The sequence below is a fragment of the Condylostylus longicornis genome, unplaced genomic scaffold (genome assembly GCF_029603195.1).
Source record: "Condylostylus longicornis isolate FDR11 unplaced genomic scaffold, ASM2960319v2 ptg000017l, whole genome shotgun sequence".
In the NCBI taxonomy this organism is placed as follows: Eukaryota; Metazoa; Arthropoda; class Insecta; order Diptera; family Dolichopodidae; genus Condylostylus; species Condylostylus longicornis.
The window spans coordinates 2,507,069-2,526,339 of record NW_026577986.1 but is presented as its reverse complement, the minus strand read 5'-3'; the positions used below and the strand labels follow the sequence as shown (position 1 = coordinate 2,526,339).

At 24.8% G+C, this 19,271-nt stretch overlaps 1 protein-coding gene across 1 annotated transcript in view; it reads right to left on the bottom strand.

Annotated features, from left to right (window-relative positions):
• Positions 1–1,706: 1,706 nt before the first annotated feature.
• Positions 1,707–19,271, bottom strand: part of LOC129606022 (uncharacterized) — a 100,269-nt gene continuing 82,704 nt past the window's right edge. Inside the window, exons 2-3 of the mRNA XM_055516072.1 lie at positions 5,758–5,841; positions 1,707–1,756 (exon numbers count right to left, since the gene is read on the bottom strand). Of these exons, the coding sequence (XP_055372047.1) occupies positions 1,707–1,756; positions 5,758–5,841 (134 nt within the window). The remainder of the gene's footprint in view (positions 1,757–5,757; positions 5,842–19,271) is intronic.

Sequence of the window (19,271 nt, the reverse complement as noted above, 5' to 3'; positions counted from 1 at the left end):
AATTTTTAATAAGTATGTTTATACGTACATACATATATACATATGATATGTATGTGGATGTAAATAATCGATAAATTTTTATTCATTTTATTTGAATAAAAATAATTTAATTAAACCAAAGGCTGAGCAATTTACAATTTATATTGGTGCAATTTACAATTTACAATTTATATTAAAATCTCTTCGGATATTAAACGTCTAATAATGTGTTATAATATAATCATAGTCTAATAATGTAATATATTTTGAAATTTGTTTTTACTTTATTAGTCCGTCTATTTGGGATATTTCCCATTATTAGGAAAATATAAACTTTCCCGTTGTAGAAATTGCAAAGTTTTCCTTTTTAAACTTCTATGTGTTGTGTGTTCAATACAAATCTATTTGGAGCCATTGAACCCCTAAGCAATTCATTCAAAAAATATTAACAAAGAAATATTTTGTCGGTACTTCAAAATCCTAAAAAAATTTTCATTTTATTATTTAAATTTTATTTACGATACCTTGGAAACAATTCATTTAAAATTTTCTTGAAATTTTCAAAAACAAAAGGAGTCCAAAATTTTAATGTTTTCTAAAAAAAAATCGAGTAATTAAAAATTCAAAATTCTTAATATAATAAATGAATAATTAATAGTGATTAATTAAAAAAAAAAAATTCAAAATGAAAGAGGAAATAGAAAATTCAAATTCACTTGAAGAAAAATACACTCAGCTAGTCGATGACATTGAATATGAAATTCAAGTATTTGACGTAATTAAACGTAATATTTATGGAAGATTTTTAAATAGTAAATTAGATTATTGTGGAATATCAGACTATAAAAAACTTCAGACAATGTTAGAAATTGAAAAATATAAATTAATAAATTTGGTAAGAAAAATTGTACGTTTACAGTATGCAAATCCTGATAAAGGTTTTCAACACATTAATTTACCAACAACAATTGAAGAAGATATTATGTAATCGGGGGGGAATTTTTTTAATTTAAAAATTTAATTGTAAAATAATTGAAATTGCAAAACTATAATTGAAAAGTTTATAAATTTTTGAAAAAAAAAAATTGTACATTAAATCCTTGATTTCATTCGAATATTTTAAAATAAATTGAGCCAAGGTAAACCAAACGAACTAAGTTAAATGGTTTAAATGTAGAATTGTTTCTATGACGTATTAAATAGAAAAGATCATTACACTGTTGCATAGATGTTGCACTGCCTCACGAGTCCTGACTTCAAGGTAGAATTTATACAAATAAATTCCGTCTGTTAATCAAATATAAATTTATATTTCCGTCTTAATACTGTTAAGCCAATATTGCTGTTTAAAAATTAAATACTTGTGCCAATTATACTAAAATATATTTATATACAGCATTGATTGTAAGTTTTTCTGACTTGTTTAAAATATTAATCGGTCCGTTAGACCTAGACTGTTGATTTTCTAGTGAAAACTACAGAAAATTTCAAAATATTGTTTTAACAGTGTAGTAGGCTTTTTTTTAATAATTTTCTTTATTTACCTGTAAAATAATGAAAGTTATTGAAAGAAATGTTGAAGTTTTTATCCTGATTTAGAAAACCTTGTAAAAATTATTAACCTCCTTTTTTGTAACTAAACAATTTCCTATATTTTCATACCTAATTTCCTGTATGAGAAATATTTTCCATTCGTTTGAAATTCTTTTGACATACTTTTTAATTTCTTAATAAGTTTTGGTATTATTAAGGTTGTTCTTTATTTCTGTTTTATTCTCTGTTTTAAATTCAGAAGTGAAAATACGAAATAAAAAATATTATTATATTTTTTAAATAAAACAAAGAAGAAATCAAGTGACCTTTAAGGTGAAAGAGAAACTTTGAAATTAATTGATGCAATGTAATTTAATATTTTAGTTTACAAGTTGTTTGGAAATTAATTTTTCTAAAATCAAGGATTTAGGTTACCATATATATACCATACCCGTAATACAAGGATTTATTTTTGCTCTTTTTAAAAATAACAACAAAACTGAAACCATCTTCTAATTTATTTACTTTCATTAAAATATCAAAACACAAATATTATCAAATATTGCATACATTTGGGATGAGCAAATGAAAAAAAAATTTAAAGGCGTTAATATAATGCTCGAATTTAAGGACTAATTGTGTGAGCTAAGAAAAATAATTAAATTTTTTGAGAACATGGTGTTTTCTCTTACCTTTTAGCTTCTCTAGAAATTTGGAAAAGCATGCAGTTCCGAAAATATAGGGCGACTAAAATTTCAATTTTGCAAGAAGGGAGGCGGAAAAAAACGAAATAAAACGAAACGAAAATGTTTAACGAAATAAAATGTTTAAAAATTTTTAAAAGCTACTAAAATTTCATGCTTCTTAGGCAAATCAGGACGATTTACTATCAAGAAGAAAAATAACATCAAAAATTGGAAAGAAATGGGGTTTTAAAAGTAACAGTTAATTTCATCAGTCAGTTTTCATTGTATTGCTTGAATAAGCTGACACAGCTTATGAAAAATCCATTAACTACTTTTCTTCGTTTAAAGAATTAAAGAACTCTTTGTGGTTTCGATATAATAAGACTTTATTACCATATAAAACATATTATTACAATAGAAAACCTCTATTTGCATATAACATTGCATTTGTTTCCAATTTTTGTTTTTGAGAAAGTTGTAAAAAATTACATTTACTATTACAGCCTATGTTTCGATAAGTACATATATTAAGCTCCACAATAGAATTTCATTTTAAAAATTCAAATTCAAAATATTATCAGACCTATCAATAACAATACAGACCTATTATAACAGTACTCAAATTCCTTACATTTTTCCTGGAATTGTATGGTTTTTCAAAATTTGATAAAACAGTTCAGTTTTCCGTCTTATTCTCAATAAAATTATTTTAAACATTTTGACTCAAACTAAAATTATTTTAAATATTAACATGCAAAAATTATTACTTGACGGGAAAATTAATGTTCTTAAGGGTATTTTGTTTAATTAATTCTTTTTTCTGAAAAAAAAGTACAGTAGCACCCACTTAGAAGACATGATTTTATTTTTAAATAATTAATGTAACAAAAATTAGATTTCTAATGACTGGTAAATAAATCTTCTTAATTACAAGATACCTGCCTTACCATTACACCAATATAAAAAAATCTTATGAAAATCAAATATTGATTTACAAATAAATTTAACACGGATTACCGTTTATATAGGTTGTTTCGTAGTTAAATGCGTGCAACATTGAAACTGCAGGGAATTATTAAACAAATACAACTTTGGCTTGGTAAGACTGTGAGAGTATCATCAAATTATTCCAAACTTTCAGTTAATACACTAATAATATTTTAGTGTTTCGTTGATTAACAGGCTTGTAACTCAAATTTATATATAGCAATTAATTACTCTGGTCTATTCAAAATAGTCAAAAAAAAGAGTAATGATTGGAAGTAACAATAGAAATTTAGCCAGAAATTATTAAGAGTTTTGTAAACATGCAAAATAAATTGTGAAAAATTTTATTTTCCCTTTAATTATTTGGTACAACTAATTTGAACTGGTGCAATAAAGCATTCACCACCCGCCTTCATTATGTTTTTAATACGCGAAAAGTAAAATTTTTGTAATTTTATAAATTTATTGCCTAATTGCAAAAATAAATTGAATTACGTGATACCCGTAAGTAAACCACAGAAAATTTCAATATTCTTATTAAAAATATTATGTTATCAAAAAAACAAATAATATGAATACCTGTATAACACTTAATTGCAAAAATAACAGTTTTTCCATATTATAACGTAGGTACATGAAATGAATTTAAAATGTCATATTTTCTCTTTCATTTTCTTATTTTCTCTTTGAGTTTATATCATTTCATATTAATGCTATAATCATATTAGATCCCCTGTAATATATAAATCTACATGTCCTAATGTAAAAATTATTCCTACATACAAAGCTGTTATGCATATTTTATAAGAAGATACAGTGGAATCTGCGTAAAATCAAATTAGACAGCATCGCAGTCCTTTATTTTCTTATAAATGTCAAAACACAAAAATTTCTATACAGTGAATTGCACAATGTATGTATTTGTAATTTGAAAATAACAGCTCTTCCAACTTCATAACTTGCTTAAAGTCACATCAGAAATTTTACTAAAAAAACAGTGAATAATTTCAATATTTCCCAATAGATGGAACATCAATTCCATGTCTTTTTTCTTGTCAATTTTAATCTACTTTTTAATTTGTCAAATTCCATTGAATGTCAACTGCTAACTGAATTTATGTTAATTTTTTATAGAAGTATACACTCCCATATTATAGCACCCCCATTAATTCAGTAAGGATAAGTTTCTATTTTTCAGCCAAATATTCAATAATCTAATACCTAAACACATCAAAAAGAATAAATCATCTATTTTCACAAAGTGTGATATTAAACGAAGCCTATTAATTTTCACAACTCAATTAAGGACACTAAAAATCCTGTATGCATTTTTTGATGTAATATTAACTGGAGCTTACTGTATATAACAAAAACACATAACATAATATTCAAAGTAATTAAGCCTCGAATAAAAATATAATAATAATCTTCAAATATATTTAAGCCTACATAAGAGAGAAAACAGTATATTTATGTACGTTGATGTACCGGAATAACGTATATTTTATACTGTTATATCGTTTATTTATTACACTATTGTATTTGAATACTGCTATATTATGTACATATTTATAAAATGTGTATTCATTTATTTTTATACCACTCTAAAGTTGTACCTTGCGTATATTTATACAGCGATTGTATTAAGTCATTAACTTTAACCTTTTTTTCTTCCACGTTAATAAATTAACACTAACCTAATTTTGATGTTTAGTCCGTAATCCTATACTTATTTGTACATATACTATGTCGGTTATGTTGTCATATATATAATTTGAAAATGGTTGATATACAAACATCTATGTACTTACATAATATTATGTAAGAATTCACGTACATATTTTTTATATAGAAAATAAAAAATTATAAAAAAAAAAACAAAAAAATAAAAAGTTTCCTTATTTCTTTTAATGGAAAAGTTTATTTATCGCACCTACAAACAAATAAGTATAGGTTAGGTTATAGGTATACCGTAATACCCTTTCATTATATTTAAACATAACTGCGTCTGTATAAATGTATTCGTTATTTTCCATTAACAGACGCTTAAAGAAAAACAATTACGTATTTATATATGTACATACATATATATGGGAGAATGGTATGTATAGAAAATTTTTATATAAGTAAAAATTAATTTCCTGCCAACACGTAATCGCATAATAAATATTTTCAATATAATCTAGAACAATAAACTTTTCATAATTTATCCTAGAATATTATATTTTATTTTCACTATATGCATATACTGTTATATACCTGTGTAAAATAATTCGACGAAAAACACCTACCTCTCGTTGATTTTCCCCCAACTCTTTATTTTTATAAACTATAATAATAAAGAAAATTATAATATGTATAACAGAGAAACGATCTATAAACTGATATACGCAATAATATCGACAAATATTATGTGTTAATAAAATCCTCTCCATAATGGATGTGAAATGATGATTATGATGAGTTCGAAAATGAAAAAAAAAAATAAGAAAAATAAAAAGCTAAATAGGAAATGGAACAGAAAAATTCAGGACATACAGATTATTTTTCAAGGTAACATACAAAGATATACCTATCCGAATCCTATATGTACGAGTATGTATATTGTACACTATATAATATGTATGTTGTATATACAAGTATGTGCAAAAATTACCTGCAATAGTAAAATGTTATATAATAATCGGTATATAATAATATATTGGTACAATTTTTTTAATTTACTCACAAATGTACAAACATATAATTAGTATCTTAATATGCAAGCACATAATAGTTGGCACATAATCCATATAATATTCTATGAAATATTAATATGAGGAGAATTGGATGATTTATGGTGATTTTAACAATTTTAATTTCTTTGGATTGAGTCGATAGAAAATTTGTTATACAATGGTCAACTGTGATCTGTTAAGATTCTGTCAATAATTTATTATTAACCCCATGGAGTTCTTCGAAATTGTTGAGAAAATTAAACTAGTTTTTCAAAAAGTATTTTAATTGGTAGTTCTTTCAGTTCGTTCCAAAAAGACTCCTTTTAAGTTACTGTAATATTTTCTCCATTTCGTTTAGATTTATTCTTTTTTTACAAACAGTTAAATAATTTGGAAAATTCGGGTACACTTTTTGAAAAACTTACTACAGTTTATGCATGCAATTGTTTAACAAATTTTTAATAATCCGAGCTGAGCTTTTAAAATTCTAGTTCTGTTTATACCCGTACGAACGTATGTTCGAAGGATCTACTAAATTTGCCTTATCGTTGGTAACGTTAAGAACTAATGGTCCGAGATATAAACTCAAGAGTACGTTTTTGATCAGTATCGAATTCTGAGTCAATTTAGCTTTGTTTGTCCTTCCGGCCCAACGATAACTCAAAAACTAATTGAGCTTAGTTCACCAAATTCTTACAAATGATTTACTGTAGTATGTGACAGGACTCTATTTGAATTAGATATAATCGGGGTACTGGCTCGGGTAGCTGCCATACAACTTCATAATTTATTTGACTATATCTTACAAACTATAAAATCTATAGTATTGAAATTTCGTGCAAATAAATATATTAGAAGGGACAATGTGTTTGATAAGAGTTGTTGAAATTGCTTGGATCTTTCTGGTAGCAGACATACAACTTCAATAGTAGTTTGGCCATGTCTTAGAAAATATTGACACACACAGTATTGAAATTTTGCATAAATTAATATGGTAATACGGCAACTTAAAGTCACAGTCTGTCCCTTAGTCAGCTATAACATATTTATTAGCCCATAGGTTAACAAATTCGTACGGGTATCACAGAAATAACACGGTCAAATCTATTTTTTCTACTTTTTCAATTAATTTGAACTGAACGTCTTTCATATTTATTAGAAATTCGACACACGTATATTGTAAATTTTTATCACAGAAATAATTTTGATCAACACCCTGTATAATCTTTGCTAAGAACTCTTGCATGTGAGGATTAAATAAACATTTACGAGGATAAAGAATGTATTTAAAATCAATGTTAAAAAATCAATTTTAAAAAGGGATAAATATGTGTGGGTTGCTGTGGGTAATATTATAGGAAATTATTATTATTGCCATTAATATTATGGAATATATTGTTAAAAAATAAACTATCTAGTGTTCTAATCTATTTGGAAAAAAATTAGTAAAGCAAACTATTAATAGAAAAAAAAATTAATGTTGTCTTAAACGTTTTGATTAAAAATTTTGTTCTTTGAGTTTTACTGTTTTTGCTTTTTATCTTTAATTTTGAATAATTTTTTTTTAATTTTCATTTGAGAGGGGGAACTTGAAAATAGTTCGGAGCCCTTTATATGGGATTAAAATTAAATATAGAGAAAAGTTTAATCAGAGAACAATTTTTTTTTTAATTTCTTTACTCGGAAAATTTTTTAAAATTTACTCATTTCGGTTCGTTTTTTAATATGCGATGTTTCCTGCTATAATTAATGGAGAAATTTTGTTTATTTAGTGATTTTTAATATAAAAAATAAATATATTGAGAAGGTATATAGAAGGATAAAACAAGAACATGGCAATAAAAAGGATAATAAGGTAATAGAAGGCAGGGAAATGCCGTTTTTTTTTTTGAAAAAGGTTTGTAAAGGCATTCATTAATTAATTTTAAAACATAAAAAAGAGATAAGAGTTCAAAAATCAATCAAATGCTATAGGCCTTTTAATATCATGTGATAGTAGTTTTTGCTTGTATCTTGTATCGAAAGTTATTTTTGATGAACGAAAGCCAATTGATTGCATTTATTGAGTCTTTCATTAACTAAAGTTGAATCAAACCATAATAGTTGTAAAATAGCACTTTTTCCTTGATCGCAACTTTGTTAAACTCACAAAATTTTTGACAAGAAAGATCTCCATTCACTTTTACACATATTCTAACAGAATTAATAGAAAAACTTCTTGGTTAATAGAAACTTTCTTACGTAGCTCTCGACATTGAAATGTCTAATTTTATCCAATTTTACTCGCTTAAAATCACAAAATTAAAATTTGAGAAAAAAAATTCAAATTAAAAATTCTCGGTGTAATTTTTTTTTTGCAACATCTGTTGGTAATTTTTTTTACAAAACTATTAAATGCGAGCACATTTTTTTTACTTGTTGAAATAGCTGTCAATTACGATTTATAGTTGTCATTATTTTCAGTTTTTCTATTTGTTTAAATATTTTTATAATTTGAAAACTTTTCCAGGTATTTGCAAACGGAATACGTAAGAATATTTTATAAGCTTAATTCTATTATTTCACATAATTTGAATTTATCCGAGCTTCACTTAATTTCACAAATTGCTTAAAATCACAAATTCTTATACATTTTTCTATATGATAAAAAGTCGTGTACTTTATTTACGTTCATTAAAATATCAATATTGCATAGAAGCGTAAAATTGTAATATGTAATCGAATTCGACGGTTAATTGCGTGAGCTAAGATATATGACTATATTTTCTGACAGTATGACATTTACCGTTAACTTTCTACTTTTATATGATAACCAGCAGCTACTGCATTTGCAGAATTTAAAAAAATATTTGTGGTTTTTACACAATAAATAGTCAAACAATGGCTTGGGACAAACATAAAAATTTGGACTGGGGACAAACATAAAAATTTGGTTATACAGAAATTAAAGATCCATTACAGGTTTTACAGATTTTTACAGGTTTTGGATTAAAAATCCATTTGTGTGTAAAATTTCAGCTTTTTATCTTAAAGGGTGCAAAAGTTTTGTAAACAGATACACGGACAGGCTGACTTTTATCTTCACAATGCTATAATTTTTTTTCAGATTAAATAATATTATTTCCTTCAGATACGTAATTAAATATAAGGATTTCCGGAGGTACTTCAGGTGATATTTTAATTAAATGTTAACAGCTTATTATTGAATCAACTTTTCCGAGAGGTAAATAAGTTGTTAAAAAAAATTAACCATTTTATTATTGGACCATTTATTAATCATTTTAGATTAATCTGTAATGAGGTTTTATGCGGAATGTATTCAATTGAATGTATGATTCAGAACGCGAACCTTAAGAAAAATTTCTAATACAGACAAATTCATATAAAATTTTTCTTAATTAAATAATATGTCAAATTAATCGTAATTACTTTAATTAAAATAAATTCGGATCAAGCCAATATTAAATTACGATTCGGTGCGAAATTAAATTACACAACCAGGTGTATTTTCAAAGACTAAAAATTGCTTGCCACTAATTTATAATTAAAGGAATTTCGAAGGATAATTGATTTAAGATGCTATAACTTAAAACTTTGTATTTATACAAACACGATTGTACAATATTTTTAATAATTTAGGACCTCGAACCTTGAAAACACTAACCAAAATAAACATGTCGGTATATAGGTGCACATATTATATACATATCTAATTTATATATAGAAATTTGCGTTTTAATTTATAATTTCCGAAAGTTTTCATGATTTTGAAAAGAGTTTTTGAATTACGTCAATTCGAAAGCAATCATAAATTAAGTACACCATCCTTATTGTTTAAAATGTGCAAAATAAAAACGTAATTAGGTAAATTTATTACACTACCCCTATACCATACCTCTTTGAGAGAAGACATAACTTATGGCATGCAAATTAAAGACCATGTAAAATATTTGAAACCATGAAATAGAAAATTTTAAACATATACAACACCCCCATATTGTTCTTTATATAAAAATAGCTACTTCAAAAGAATTTCTTTTAGAATATTGCAAGTTTTAACTGTGCAAATTTCATTCATATTTATTCTAAATTATATTCTTTCTAAATATTTTAAAATATTTTTCTATAGAATGGAAAATACTTAGGAAAAAATCATATTACTTGAACCAGTGTTTCAGAGAATAGTGGTGCTATTATCAAATTAATTCACATTTATAACATTTAAGTTTTGATTTCATTGCAGTTTTCATATTATATAGTTCACAACAGTTTTAGGAAATAGTTTCTCAACTTGAAACTTGTATAGCTTTTATTTGTAGATTAGATTGCCGTCACTCTCAGTTGTTTGACTTACTTACTTGCCTTATCTTACTTGAGCGAAGAATCGAATCGGTTTCCGAATTAAGTAAAATTGTGATGTTCTCTGTTCCAATTTTCGGTACTTCATTGCATATTTAGTTTTAGTTTTGTCATGTGAAGGTAATTGGTTAACATTATTTTTTCTTATATCTAATTTAATTATAAAAAATCTCAAATCCCTATTAAAATCTTATTTTATATAAGTTTAAAATCAGGATCAGCTTTCACGATTCTTTAAAATCCTCCTATTTCTCACAATAAATTAATTACATAAATCAATAATTTTCAAAATATTGCAATTTTTGGGTATTCGAACATAGATTTACTCATTTATTCATATTTAAAATTTCTCAAATTTCTTCGATGTTGCGAGCATAACATTAGACAGTAGACTAACACTATACTTAATTCTTGTAATTTTTCAAATTAAAATTTAAAAATTTCTTTAATTTATCATAAATAATAGACGGCTCTTCTAAATCTTCTATAAATATTTTTTTACCAATAAATTTTTCACTGTAAAAGCGTGAAATGTATTAATGGTATACAAACAGACATATATATAGCGTGGAAAATATGTAAAAATTACAAATTTAAACAAGAAAAAAAATTCTAACAAGAAATCATGAAAAATGATATCAGAACCTCATTTAAAGAATTGAAATTTGAATTTCAAATTAGAAAATTTTCATTAAAAAATATTTTTCCTTTCTTTATTTTTCTATTTCTTAAATTTTGTTTTTATGATTTTTTATTACCGTTCATTGTGTACGGGTACATTAATTTCCTCAACCATTTACAATCATTCTTATAAATGCCAGTTCCAATAAATTTTATATTTTGAAATTAATGAGAAATTGCGACTACATAATGCGAGAATTTGCTACGCAATTCGAATTCAACAACAAAAAAATAAAAAATATGTACAAGGACAAGAAAATAAATTCAAATCATAATAATTATAACAATAATAATAATAATAAAGAATAACAAGGATGACAAAATGTTAAAGAAAAGTGAAATGATTCAGATAGCTAGAGGATAGAAAGCAAATTTAAACTCAATTCTTTAAAATATTTTGAGCTTATCGATCAGCCGCTTAAAAATTATTCAACAAACTGTCGAAACTTTTATATTTTGCTTGAGCCAACATCAGGAAGCGTGCAAATTGCTTATTTATAGAAATTGTTTTGCAAACTACAAAACCTCAAAATTAAGTCCCTCGTGTGGCTTAATCTCAAATTAATAATATCCAAATATTCCCTATGTTTTTTAAGCAAATAACTTTTAAAAAAATTTAATCAAACAATTTAATCGATCTTTATACATAACAGTCTCTGAAATACCTTTAAATTACTCAATGAAATTTTCTCAAGAATTTCAATGAAATTCAAATACATTTTATAGTTTGACTACCTTCTGCAGTCACCCTTTGGTATGATTTTCTTCAAATTTTTAGGGAATCAGTTGAGAGTTTTGGGTAAACGTACAATCAATCAATTAATTTTAAATTTATGGCTAAAATTTCGATTCCAATTCTTTATTTGTAATCTAATTTTTACAAATTCTCATAATGTATCATAAACGAAAAAAAATATTCTTAATACATATGAAATTTTGTTCGTTTGCTTGGTGATTATGAATCAGAGAATATTGTCAACAAAGGGATTAATTTCCACTAAATGGCTAATATTTTGAAAATTAATGAGAAGGGAAGTCATTTTGTAAGTTGTTCGTAAAATAATATTATTCAGAAAGATTCAAGGACAAAATAGTCCTTAATAACTAAATTATTATAAAATTTCGAAATAAGTTATGATGTCGTTACTATTAGTTGAAGGTATAATACAACTTAATATTTTAAGTGTAGTTTTATTTAATGAGTTACCCTTTTGAATTATTCCAAAATTAAAAACACTCAAATGCATAAATAACAGTATTAAAGTGATGAAAATTTCTTGTACGTTCCCATTCTTTGTCATACTGGTGTATGCGGGCACAATTTTATTTCAAGTTCCAGGATTTATTAGGTTTTTCATTATAGCTGGGGATCGTGAACATGTTTTTCCAAAAAAAAAAACGTATTTATTAAGCAAAAATTATTCTAATTTTTGGCGACATAGCATTTACTTCCCAATTTTAATTAAAATTTAATTGCATGTTATCATCTACTATGATAACTTATTTATTTGTAAAGTGAATGAGCTGTAATTATTACGATAAACTAGCTTTTCTTATATATACAACAGCATAAACGAACGCTTATATTTTAAACACACTTATATTAATATTTTTTATGAATGCATGTACACAAATTAACAAGGATTCTAAATTGTTTTAATTGTTCTGTTGAAAACTTATTAAATAGTTTTATATTATTATTTGAAATTTTTATATTTCATACAATTAATTTTGTAATTTAGTTGTAATTACTATTAAAAATTTCCGAAGAACACTCATACATAACGCATATAAAATGTATATACATGAATAGTGTTGAACCTTCCAAGTTTTGTAATTTAATATTGTTCTAGTGTTTACTTTGTAAAGTTTATTTGAGAAGTTTACTATTTCAATATAATTATTTTATAATTCTATATATTAATTTTATTGTATAAATAAATTTATCTTAAGTTATTAATTATTATAATTGTGTTTGTAATTAATATAATAAATTTAATTAGTTGGGAACATCTTTTTAGCACTTTTTCAAAAAACGTTGGAAAAGTGATTATTAGTTTCACTTTGTCCGTCAGTCCATCCCTCTGTTCGTGTGTCTGTCTACAAATCTTCTACACTCTTGAAGATAAAAGCCTGAAATTTTATATATGAATTTGTCTTGTCTAAAAATTTATTTCCGTAAAAGAGAATTTTTACATATCTCCTCCACTCTAATAATTATAGTCCCTCAATGCCCCAAAAATTCCATTTTTTAACTATTCATTGTAACGAAACCACAAACATTTTTAAATTCTGCAAACGCAGAAAAGTAGTAGTTGACTTGAAAAAAACAAAATGGCCGTAAGAACAACCGTTATCTAAAACCGTTTTTTTTGCAGAAAGCTATGTGTAAATGTCAGGCTAACTAAAAAAATATAGTTATTTTTCTTAACTCACTTGCTTAATCGTCTAATTCAACTTATAGATAACGTTTCCTTCCATTTTCTACTTTTGATCATCCTAAATATATGCAATAGTTTTATATATAACGTGGTTATATAATATAATGAAACTATTTCAAATAATGTAGTAGAATGCTTTTACAAGCATTTTTTTCACTTTTTGAAGGGAAAAGTGCTTCCTTACAAACCATTGGTTTGATCATACTTTATTTAATATTGAAGATATAACTGTGAAAAGTTCAAAATTTAAGATACATTTGAAATTAAAAGCTGGCCTGATACGTTTAATATAATAGTTCAACTCTACATTAACTAAAATTAATATTAAGGTGAATGTCAAGATATAATGCCGAATATTTCCATGTTTTATTTTTCAATTCAGAGCGTTCATTTACTGTTTTCAATAAACAGTTTTAGTCTGTTACAACTTGTTACTGCAATCTGAGTAAATCAACTGTTGTTCCGAATTTGAAGTAAATCTTAAAGATTTTCGGGTATTTTGTTGTAGCTTTATTTTCAAAGCTGTTTTTGTATCATAAACTATAAATTTTTTAATGTAATTTGTTAGATTTTTTATGAATCATTTAAAATATAAGAAGAAATGAGTGAATTTCGCACCTGTAATCACTTGGTTCAAGAAAATGTTCTAATACTCATGATAAAACAAAATATTTTCCATCACACTTTGTAATTTAATTATCTTATTTCGAGATATTTAATTTGTTATATGGGTAATTCTTAAAAATAATCCCAAAATTTATGGAAAAAATAATTAATTTACTAGAAAATAGTTTTAATTATCCTTAAAGTAAATAAAATATTAAAATGAATTTACAAAATGTCAAAGGTAAAAAAACAAAATGTGAAAATTTCAGACAAAATTTACCAAATTTTCTTTTTTCTATAAAATTTTTCATTATAAGAGCATAAATTAAAAACTTTTCAAAGTTTTCTCTTAATTGACTTAAAATTAAAAATAAATTTGCGACCTTTATTCTTTAGAAAGAAAAAAAGGATTGATAAAATTTTATAGAAATCAAAAAATCGGTGAGTTTTGGTACAAAAGTAACAATAAGGAAAGAGGTAAGAAAAAATGGTTTATTGTGTTAAAGCATGATTTTCATCAATCATAAGAAAAAATTAAAAAATTAGTATCCTTTTGTTGAAATTTAGTGTAAATATAAAAGTATCCTTTTTATTGAAGAAATTTATTTTCATTTCATTATTAAATCATGGCAGACATCATTTAAAAGTGGAAAGAAAACAGAAAGAGCGAGAACAAGAGAGTGAGAGGCTGAGCGAAACATAAACCCTTTTTTGTTTACTTTTTTTTTTTATTTTGACAAAACATTATTGTTTTCTTTTGAGCGTTAAATTATGTGGGTTGCACGTGAGCAAAATGCTGTTTACTCGGTTCTAATTAACAAAATCATACCATTTGGTTAATTAAAAAATTTTTTCTAATTGCATGCAAAATTTACACTTTAAAAATAATTTCTATGCAAAATTAACAATATTTGATAGATTTTTGGAAGAATTTGTTGGGAAAATTAGTTGGACGAATGGTTTAGATTTAAGATTATTTACTAAAACAGCATTTGATAATCTATTAATTTTATGAAATTTTATAACTAAATTAAAAACCATTTAAAAAAATTTTCGGAAATTTTCAGATTTTATGGATTTAACCACATTTTTCACTACATGATTTCAAAAATCATTCATTTTCAAAAAAAAATATTCAAAACTAAAATATTTATAACAGCATAATTCATAGCATTGAAGCACAATCTATAGTTTAGCAAGAGCTTGAAAATATTTATTCTGTGAATTTCTTTAACAAGATATTTCTTTGACCAAAGCTCTATGTATATTTCTACATATAGATCTTGAATTCTTCAAATTAAATTTGGGTATTTCTCATTTTTGGTTTTTTTGCTTTTAAATTTTTAATATCATTTAATTTGGCCGCTAATCCATATTAAATCACCGTCTTTTTACTAAAACAATTTTAACCAAATTAAATATATCCCAGCCATTAAATATAGAAGAGAATTAATTTGGAATTAAATATAAAAATTAATTGTTTACATTATTTCAAATATATTAGCACATTTAAAAAAAAAATGTTAAAAAATTTTTAATTAGTTTTTCCTTACCATTCATTTGCCAATTATTTTTGCAATAGCAAAATTTTCAATTTCTATGTAAGCAAGTTTGAAATTCTATATGGCTCAAAATTCTATATTAAAGCTTGAATTTTATTAAGTACTGTTAAAAGCTGGTTCTTACTACCTACTTTCATTAGTAGAAATGTAATTTTTTATTTCTTTAAATCGTTTCGTTTGCTAGCATGAAGAAATTATGTCGAAATAAGTCTTATACAGAAATTTGAAGTAATATAGCCTTTTAGAATGCTATTCACAACAGAATGTGAATGGTTATGAAGTCTTTTTGGTATTTTAAAATTTAAATTTTTAAATCAGAATCAGAAAAATGCCTTCAGTTCTTTTATTTTTATACGCACAAGTACAAAGAGTAACACAATTTCTGTTATGTTACTGTTTGTACTTATGGTAAAAAAAAGAATTCAATTACTTTCGGATTATCAACAGTTCCTTTAAGTGAAAATGTTTTTGCTTGCCAAACCTGTGATCTGATTTTGACTTCTTAATACGATGATTTTCATTTCGCAGAATATTTTACAAAGGCTTCTTTCTTATTACTTATATAAAAGGAAAATTTTCAACTTAAAAAAGAAAACAAAAACAAATCTTTAAAAATGTTATTAAAAAAAAAAATAAATAAATAATTTTCAAGATTTTCTTGTTATTGAATGAATTTTCTGGGATAGATTTTCTTGAAAAAAAAAAGGATTTTATAATGTGGTTTTTGTTTTGATTTTATTATGCCCCCAAAATATATTTTGTAGAAATCTTGTAAAAATTATTCAAATGAAAAATTTTTGGGGAAAATCACTTTTGACTTTAATATTTTTCTTAATTTCTATTTTTCAGCTCAATAAAATTCTTACATTATTTTTCGCGTAGTATTATGTTTTTTATTATTTTCTTAATTATGTCCTTTATTTTGTTAATAATAATAGCGACAAAACAATTTTGGTTTTGAGGTTGAACATAGTTCTATACATATATTATGTATTTTTCTGGTTAATATTCGACAAAAGTTCGACTTAGATTAAATTCGTGTTCAATGTTGTCATGGCCCATTTTCTTTGTTTAAAATCATTTTAACAGTACGGCCCATTTTTTTCGTAATTAGTTGTATTTGGCTCATATCCCTAAATCTTGAAAAAAAAAACTTTAATTTTTCTCTTTTTATTTAAAATTTAATTACAAAATGCGGCAAAACCTTAAAGTTTGTTTTAAGAGTTTTTATAATTTTCTCAGCATTGAGGATTTGATATTACGATAGGCTATTTCCATATTAGACTGTGATTTTATATTGTAAAATTCCTAAAATATTGAGGAAGTTTCCACGTCTGCATTCATTATTTTGTCATTTCTGTTTATTTTGTTAAAAATTTCACAACCTAATGCTAAATTAGAAAAAAAAGCTGAAATTTGAATAGAATTTGAAATTAGTCAACAAATAAGTGCATACTGTCAATTTTTTGGATCGTTTTGCTTGAATTCCTTCTCTTTTTGAAAATTTGACCCATTTAATTTTTTCATAAATATTTCATGAATAACCCCGTTCATGTTATTGTTTCTCTCTCATTCTTATAAATCTAAGACTTCTTAATAAGTAAGCATTATTATACGGATTAGTGATTTAATAGTATTGTAAAAGTATTTTCGAGAAATATGGTATTTTTAAATAGAAATTTAAAATTATAACTTAAAACAATGTTATTTTAAAGGATTAAAAGGACAATAGAAGGATTTTATATTTTAATTCAATTGATTTTATTTGATATATACAGTAGAAATTAGGTAACAATGACTTCGAAGACCAGCAAAAAGTTTAAAAATGAAGGAATAATTTATGAATTAAAATCCTTACTAATTTGAAAGTTATCTAATGAATTGATTATTAATAGGAGAAAAAAATATCCTTGAACCCCGTAATACTTATTACTCGTACCTCTATCACCATAAACTTTCAAATTTTAATGACCAAACTGTTACAAAGCTATTATACAGCTATAATAGTCAAAAATTTTTCTTTTGCTACACTTTAAAGCCTTAGATGAAATTTAGCGATTTCCAGTAATAATTCTCTGGGTAATTCTGTGAAAAAGTATATGAAATTTGTAGTAGTAAAGCAGTGTCTATTTCCATATATGAAATCCCTCTTTCTTAGTCATTCATATTTCTTCCCTACATGCACATTAGAAACTTTTTGAAACAATTTTTATTTAGAGAGAAATTTAAAGAATTTTTGATTTTAAAATTGATGATTTCAATTGAGATGAGATTGGTTTGCATAAAATTTGATATTATTCTTCCCTTTTAAGGTTATTCAAAAATTTCTGTATAGTTCCAGTTAAAAATCGTATAGCCATAACGTAACGCCTCCTATCTTAATACTTTATTTTATAAATTTTTAAAGTCTACAAAATATTTATTGAGAAAACAAGTGAAAATATCCTTTACCGTCATAAATTAATTATTTTGATTCACAGAACTTCATCTTTGGATTTTATTCAATTGAAACATTTTTGTGTAGGCGGTTGCTAATAATTTATTTACCACGCGATGAAGATTTTTTAGAAATAATCGAGAAAAATTCCTAATTTCTTAAAAAGGATTTCTTTAATATTTGGACGCTTTGTTCATAATAAAATGAATTTTAAAACATACAAAGGAAAATTTTTAAGTTTTTTTGTGATTCTATTATGAAATGCGTTATATCTGAAAAGTATCTCTGGTAGAGATTTTCAAAAAACATTCTAGCTCTTCAAATCAAACAGATTAGTTACAGAATCAATAATATAGAGTCAGAGATGTGTCTGACTTTCTATAACTAAAATGGATTAAATTTCAGGGGTTGAAGTTTAGTTGAGCTATTAATCAAATCATAGTATTGCCAATAAGTCATAGTCTTTTATTATCAAATCACAATGTATGTCTGTTTATTTTTTTTTCTTCTCCGTTACCAGAAAGGATAAGGGGTGCATTGTATAATATCAAACAGTCATGTCTCAGTTTGGTATGTCTCTATGATATCATGCAACTCAGTCTGCTGTATTATATAAGGTTATAATAATAGAAATTTTCCAAAACGATTCGGAATTTTGTATACATTTGCTTAAAAATTTCTGGACATTTTGTTATAAAACCAAATAATTTCTCATATGTATAGAGAATAAATGAACACAATAAAACAAATGAAGATTACCGTTGTTCAAACGTGTAATCCGCAAAAAAAAGCCTAACCTTGTGTAAAAATAATTTATATTTTGACCTATACAAATTACATCACTTAAGACTCAACCAATGAATTTAAAAGGTAGTCTGGAAAAAAACAAAATGTTGCCTGGTAATGAAAAGCAAGATGAAGAAAAAAATATTGTCAAATTTCATTCATTTTATCTGCTTTATCTTAAATTAAGGTAAAATGAAAATTTTATTAAATTGCAGCAAACATATAAGATTTTATCTAATACAATTTTTTGAGAAAATTTTCAATCTTGCAAGAGTGGCATTTTTAATAAGATACTTTTTATTTTTTGTTTGAATCGGAGGCACTCTAATAATATTACCCAGAGAAGTATTAATCAGGAACTTTAATATTAAAATAAGATATTGTTGAAAATCAAAATTTAAATCAGTATTTTGTAGGGTCTTAAGTTTCAAAATTCACAGATTTGAGAAAATTTTTCAAATTTATGTTTGTGTTAAATTAAATTTCAATATAAAACT